This window comes from Ptychodera flava, assembly GCF_041260155.1.
Source record: "Ptychodera flava strain L36383 chromosome 3 unlocalized genomic scaffold, AS_Pfla_20210202 Scaffold_27__1_contigs__length_13241970_pilon, whole genome shotgun sequence".
Lineage (NCBI taxonomy): Eukaryota > Metazoa > Hemichordata > Enteropneusta > Ptychoderidae > Ptychodera > Ptychodera flava.
In genome coordinates this window covers 564,371-571,947 of record NW_027248281.1, presented here as the reverse complement: position 1 = coordinate 571,947, position 7,577 = coordinate 564,371, and the positions used below count along the sequence as shown (strand labels likewise).

At 36.3% G+C, this 7,577-nt stretch overlaps 1 protein-coding gene across 1 annotated transcript; it reads right to left on the bottom strand.

The window, feature by feature from the left end:
- Positions 1-1,985: 1,985 nt before the first annotated feature.
- On the bottom strand, positions 1,986-5,356 carry LOC139126469 (uncharacterized). The gene is made up of 3 exons (XM_070692528.1): positions 5,300-5,356; positions 2,851-2,943; positions 1,986-2,608 (listed from the first exon to the last, which is right to left on the bottom strand). Exons 2-3 carry the CDS (start codon positions 2,882-2,884, stop codon positions 2,202-2,204), a joined length of 441 nt encoding a protein of 146 aa, XP_070548629.1. The 5' UTR covers positions 2,885-2,943; positions 5,300-5,356; the 3' UTR covers positions 1,986-2,201.
- Positions 5,357-7,577: the final 2,221 nt, after the last annotated feature.

Here is a 7,577-nt window from a genome sequence, read left to right as displayed (position 1 = left end):
GGGAGAATATTAAAATGCCCTTAGAACCCTGCAAGTCCAACGTACATATCACAAGGCATTTCCCCAATTACATTTATGATGAGTCATTGAGTGATAAATTTCGTATAAAAAAGAAACTCAATATAAATTCATGTTTGGCGGAAATAGATTGTTCCATATGCGGTAAATGTAGACGCAGAATAAAATTTGTACATTTTTGTCTTTATTTACTTTTCTGACGGGAGATTTGTAGTACTGCAGTGGGATACTTGACGGCGTCTGCCTGTATATCACCATTGAAATTGTCTTACTTGAGGTACTTAAGATAGTCAGCTTTTTATTGGGCACTTGTCACAGGCTGCCCGCTAAGAGTCACTAAATTTAACGGCCGACTTTCTAGTCCTCGCCACTTTTAGTGGTCGGCATTGCCAAACACTACCAAACATATTGGTCACTTTATCCCTGATACAAGACAACATAGCAATACATCCGTTCTATCATGACTTTGTTTAACCACTCAGGAGCAGTACGAGACTTTATTAAGCTTCTATCAGCTCGGCCATAAACTCGCTACAGGAGTATACTAAAATCCCCATTGAAAATTGCCCGTCCAAAACATCACAAGGCATTTCCCCCATTACATTTATGCTGAGTCATTGAATGGTAATTTTGTATAAAAAAGAAAATCAATCTAAATTTGTGTTTGCCGGAAATAGGTTGTTCCATCTGCGGTAAATGTAGACGCAGAATAAAATTTGTACATTTTTTTCTTTGTTTACTTTTCTGACAGGCGATTGGTAGTACTCTACTGGCAAACTCGAAGTCTTCTGCCTGTGTATAACCATTGAAATTTTCGTACTTTAGGTAGGGAATATAGTTAGCCTTCTATTTGGCACTTGTCACAAGCTGCCCGCTAAGAGTCACTAAATTTAACGGCCGACTTTCTAGTCCTCGCCACTTTTAGTGGTCGGCATTGCCAAACACTACCGAGCATATTGGTCACTTTATTCCTGATACAAGACAACATAGCACTACATCCGTTCTATCATGACTTTTTTTGACCACTTCTAAGCTGTAAGAGACTTTATAAGGCTTCTATCATCTTGGCCGTAAACTGCCTCAGGGAGAATATTAAAATGCCCTTAGAGCCCTGCAAGTCCAACGTACATATCACAAGGCATTTCCGTTATTACATTTATGCTGAGTCATTGAATGATAAATTTCGTATAAAAATGAAACTCAATATAAATTCATGTTTGCCGGAAATAGATTGCACCATATGCGGTAAATGTAGACGCAGAATAAAATTTGTACATTTTTGTCTTTATTTACTTTTCTGACTTGAGATTGGTAGTACTGCAGTGGCATACTTGACGGTGTCTGCATGTTTATCACCATTGAAATTGTCTTATTTGAGGTACTTAAGATAGTCAGCTTTTTATTGGGCGCTTGTCACAGGCTGCCCGCTAAGAGTCACTAAATTTAACGGCCGACTTTCTAGTCCTCGCCATTTTTAGTGGTCGGCATTGCCAAACACTACCGAGCATATTGGGCACTTTATTCCTGATACAAGACAACATAGCACTACATCCGTTCTATCATGACTTTTTTGACCACTTCTAAGCAGTAAGAGACTTTATTAAGCTTCTATTATCTCGGCCGTAAACTGCCTCGGGGAGAATATTAAAATGCCCTTAGAACCCTGCCAGTCCAACGTACATATCACAAGGCATTTCCGTTATTACATTTATGCTGAGTCATTTAATGATAAATTTTGTATAAAAAAGAAACTCAATATAAATTCATGTTTGCCTTAAATAGATTGCTCCATATGCTGTAAATGTAGACGCACAATAAAATTTGTACATTTTTGTCTTTATTTACTTTTCTGACGGGAGATTGGTAGTACTGCAGTGGCATACTTGACGGTGTCTGCCTGTATATCACCATTGAAATTGTCTTACTTGAGGTACTTAAGATAGTCAGCTTTTTATTAGGACAGGAAGTTTCATGCAAAAACTGTTTTTAAAGTGCACTTAATTGTACTTCTACATATTCAACTGTATAACACAAATTTAAAAAGGATGTTCCAAGCAATTTACATGGTACAATTTTTTAACAGTTATGTATTCTAGAATTTCAGTGATTTGAATAACCTCATCATGTACTGCATGAACTCTTTTACCATTTAAGTGAACTGATATAATATGATCAAAGCCCTGTCAGATAATACAATCAGACTGAATCTCTTCATACAATGGAACATGTTGGAACAGCTTTCCAGCTAGCCATTCCACGGTCTTCTCAAATCGATCTAAATTTTCCAAATCCCTAAACTCTTTACAATATGTACTCAGAAATTGGAGGACTGTGTTTATACAATCCTCATCCAGGGCAAGGAGTGCATCCAGCTGTTCATACTCTTGGGGATTGGTGTATTTCATACGTAGAACGTCTAGTGGATTACTAAACTTCCGCCTTGGCCTTGCTGGAATCGACTTCACATATTTCTCTAGCTCACCATTCCTCTTCAATGTTTGTAATTTCTTCTCTATATTTGCAATCTGTTGCTGTTTACTTTTGACACTCTTCTTTATTGTTCTCTGTGGCCTTCGTCTTCTTTGTAGTCCTGTGACAGAATCAAAGCAAAAGTCATATTATTCATACAAAGTATGATAAGACATTTTAGGAAGTTGCAATATGGCTAAAAGCTGGTTTCAATTTGGAACTGGATCAAGGGTAGGAAAGCAAAGCTACATTTGCATGTAAAAACAAAAAATGCCTACATGATGTTACTAATGAATTACACAGGTTTTGACTGCAATATGTTTATAAATGCTGTTGTGGAAAGTAAATAATGGAAAAACTAACCTCTTTGTCTTTTCTGCCTTCGGGCTTCTATCATTTCAACAGTAGATGATTCATTCACAGTCGAGCTAGGTTAGCTATGTTCATTCAATGCTGCTGCAATAAGATAAAGAAAAATGTGTTATGTTAACAAAGTAAAGGGCCTATGTTTTTTTCAACATTTAAGGAGATGATCAATCAGTAATTTATCTGAATTTTGGTAATTTCAGTTGGAGTGAAATGATATAGTATGGTATTGCCTGCTTCAATATTTTTATACTACTCTTTGAAGTTCAGTATCTCAGTTTTAGTCTTGTTTGGGCTCAAAAATCAATAAACATAGTTTTTAGCTCACATTTGGTATACCAATGTGAGGTAATCGTATAAGCTGAATCAGTTCATTTGCATGCCATTTGCATGTCTGTATGTATGTATGTATGTATGTATGTATGTATGTATGTATGTATGTATGTATGTATGTATGTATGTATGTCCGTCCACATCAAAAACAGCTAAACGGCAGAACCTACTATCTTAGTATTTGGTGTACAGGTGCACCTAGGGGTGGAGATGTGAACTTGTTCAAATGAACTTGTCAGTGTCAAAAATATGCAAATGAGGGGAAAAAAAGGAAAAACCCTGCAAATTGCTAAAACCCTGTAACCGTTGGTCAGATTGGGTTGAAACTTGGTGTGCAGGTTTCTTAAGGTATTCTAAAGCAGATGTGTAAAATTTAGGATGAAATTTGCATGTTTCTATTTTTCAGGTAATTTTTTCAGTTTTTAGTCAAAAAATGTTTAACTCTGAAACCACTCATCTGATTGCTCTGAAAGTTGGTATACATGTTCCTAAGGGTTACATCAGTCAAGTGTATACAAATTTAATTGAAATTTTTATATTTGTAATTTTGGGGCAATTTTCCGAATTTTTGGTCAAAATTTTTTTTATTCAAGAATAACTAATCTGATCGCTTTGATATTTGGTATACAGGTTACTAGGGTTGATTCAAATCAATTTGATGAATATCGTGAAGATATCTTGAATTTTATATTTTTGCTGAATTTTTTGGTTATTTTTCTCATTTTAAGTAAAATTTCTTCTTCTCTGAAACCGCTAGCCCAATTGCTTTAAAATTTGGATTAGATGTTTGGCTAGGGTGTTACCCTTCTAATTGTTGAAATTATGACAAAATTGGAAATATTACTGTTTTGGGGCAATTTTTGTTATTTTTGGTCAAAAAATCGTAAAAAATATTTTCATTTTAAAGCCCCTGGACAGACGGCTTTTACATTTGGTGTACAGATGTCCAGGGATGACAATAGTTAGTTATGTGGAAATTGTCCTGAAATATACAAATTTGTATTTTTAAGACAATTTTGTCATATTTGGTCAAGAAAACTTGTTCTCAAAATTTCTTGTCTGATAGCTTTGTAATTTGGTACAAAAGTTCCGAGGGATGTTATTAGATAAATTTTCTGCTCAAAGTGTTGGGAAACCCCCAAATATTTATATTTTAGGTAATTTTCTTTTGTGACCTTAAATGACCTACAACCAAGGATTTGTTGTAAGACAGTTTTGAAGGCTGTGAACATAATTTTGTCTTGTTTAATATCAATTTGTAGTAAAATTTGATCCTTAAAACAGAGCTGAGGTAAATTTTTTCATTGCGAACCAATTTTTGCAACTTTCGCATGTAAGACACACAAGAACTGATGAGAAATTTGGATCCAGGATAATTCCAGATGTCATAATCCCCCCCCCCACAGTGGAAGGAATTTCACTATCTGTAACTGATTTAAGTGATGTTTACATTTGAATAATAGCACTCATAGCATTAATTAAAACATCCCCAAAGTTGTAAATATACTGCCAGCTGGTCTAATTTAAATATGGTCAACCAAGGGGTGGAACATTTGATATTCAGGAGGGGGTAGGGGATAGAAGATTGATGAGGTAGCATTCCTTTTTAAAAGAACCCTTTTATATTTTTTCCTACTCTTTTTTCCCCACTCTCCCATCTTTTCTTTTTGTCAAGCTTCTCTTGCTAATTTTTTGTTGACATTTGCTTATGTATGTAGAATCTGCTTGTCCCATTGCTGTAGAAGTTGATATGCATGTTCCTAAAGATGACCTACAGTACCTAAGTTGCAGACCTTACTTGCTTTTGTCATTCTTGTTTTTCTGGTTGATATTTGGTACCCATACTGGTATGTACCAGTTCTGATAAAATGTGAGCGACACCGTATAATTGCGGTATTTTTGTTTTTGTGATCACCTTTTAAGTTTTATCTGTTTATGAAATGGCAGCTATTTTAGGAACCATAGTCATTTTTATCAGCCAGCTGCTGAGGTTTTCAGCTAACATTAATGGTGATATACAGTATGACAATGAATGCTTGGCAATTTGAGCTACATTTGCAATGGTTGCTGCTTTTGACAGATTTAGATGCATTGGAATATTTCCCCCACTTACCAAAATCAGTCATATTTATTGTTGATAAGTCTGATAATACTGGTATGCTTTCATCTGAAATTAAAGGAAGAATACACATGAAAGTAAGCGAAAATTAAAATGACGCATATTATGCAATTATACTAACAACAGAATGTCAGACTGTATGTGTTACTTATTTTATTCTAATAAAGCATGAAACATAATTAGTTACCATTAATGTCTGTATTTGTACTGTCATATTTGAGATAAATCCATCTTTCATTTCGAATGTAATTTTCGCATTGCATTGATAAGATGAATATACAAGGTAAGTAGATGAAATACTGTCTACCGTAAAGCAGTAACCTTTTTTAAATACCCCGATATGTTATCGTTCCTTTCACAATGTTTATACAATGTACGGTATGCTTTAAGTCCTAAGAAAAGTTTTGCCCTGAAATACATCACCACATTGTTGAAACTGTCTAAATTTTTGTATTAATCTTACCTGTATTGATGGTCGTTTCTGTATTATCAGGACGGGTGTAGGAGGGCAACACAAAATTGAAGTCAAAAGCCGTGTTCAAAGAACCATCTTCAACAGCTACAGCAAAAAAGTGATCCTTGAAAATTAGTAAAATATTACATGCCATGTTCGTTTGGATAGGACTGAGGGGTATTCGATCTATATTTACACACACAAATACACATCTTAGCTAATTGCCGTGAGCCTAATCTCTAATCAGTGTTCTGCATCAAAATTTTAGGATAAAGAGCGCTACATTTCCGTCTTGCTCTTCCTTGAAAATTAACTATACGTTGCAGATTCGTTGCTGCTCGTAAATATTGGAGATGCCATGAATGTAGACAAACAGTTTAAAACTAATTTCAATGTAAAAGTTAAACAGCTATTTGAAAAATGTGCATTTGAATTGATTCATGATGATACCAGACAAGGGCACCATAAAAATAAACTTCGCACATACAGAGAGTTGAAAAAAGATTTCTCTCTCGAAAGCTACCTTCATTTTATAAAAAACCCAGATCACAGATCAGCCCTGTGCAAGTTACGCATTAGTGCACACATACTACACATAGAAACAGGTAGATATAGAAACCTTGATGCAGTGTTCGAAATAATCGGTGGCAATGGTGGCATTTGCCACCAAAAACTGTCAATCTGCCACCAAAATTTTTTTCTGGTGGTATTTTTCTACCACTAAATTTTGGGTCATCATGTCATCGATCCTACGGCTTGAATGAAGGAACACTGAAGAAACACGCGTTGTCTGACGGCGGAAAAACTCATTAGCAAAAACAAAACAAAACTAATTGCGACATTGTGGCTTGAATGAAAACATAGCGTGAATCCAAACTTGTGATTGGCTAATCTCCATATCGATGACAGCAGCTTTTGTACACTTGACATGTTGGTGCCCTCTGTGATAGCCGCATATGCAGTCATACCGCACAAGATAAAAGCATGTTGTGACATTTTGATAACACACAGCCTGCATGAATTAAATAATGATAAATACTTGCAATTCATTAGCCAGTAACAGGGCTCAAAAATTCCTATCGCCCGACGCCCGTGGCTAGTGAATTTTGCGTTCGGGCAAGTAAAATCACTATGCTTCCCGTCCGACCGACAAGTGCACCAGCGGTTAAATTAACTAAGCTCTAGACAATTCAAGCTTGAAAACGTATTTCATTACGTCTGTACACGCCTACAATCATTGTAGGTCCTTCAACTCTCAGACGTTTTTCTGAAAACCCTTGAAAATCCGCCCGACATCGCAAAATAATCGTTCTTGCTGTTGTAAAACAAAAAGTCGTAAAAATAGAGTTTTGCGACATGTTCTTTCCGACGACACGGAGTGAACTCACTGTTTTGTATGTGTGCCGTAAAGTGGTATGCTCTTGACAGTGGTTGCCATTCTCGATCGGCTTCACGCGATAGTGTAATTGCATCATGTGCTTGGTAAATGGATGTAAAATTATTCGAAGGCATGTATCTCGGCAATGCTTACTGTTCAACGTAAATCAACACCCTGTTGAAAAAGTACAAGTTTACATCGTAGTCGAAACGGGCTCAGTCGACCAAGGAGGCCACATATTGCAGCCACATAGTGCGTGAGATGCAGACAGTTTCAAATTACGTGACCTTGCTTGTTAGGGACTGGTCAGTTTCTTCAGCCTGGGGGGCCGGTGGATTCATGGGGGGGGGTTCACCCTGTTTTTGACTTTGGTGATAGGGGGGGGGTCACCATGTTTTTGAAATGCCCAATAGGGGAGGTCAGTGTGTTTTTGAATTTTG

What these genes read in the sequence shown, in the direction of transcription:
- LOC139126469 (XM_070692528.1), bottom strand. Translation starts at nt 2,884, where the DNA reads ATGATAGAAGCCCGAAGGCAGAAAAGACAAAGAG. An exon ending in AAGGCAGAAAAGACAAAGAG is followed by an intron (nt 2,609 to 2,850) that starts GTTAGTTTTTCC and finishes ATTCTGTCACAG; the next exon opens with GACTACAAAGAAGACGAAGG.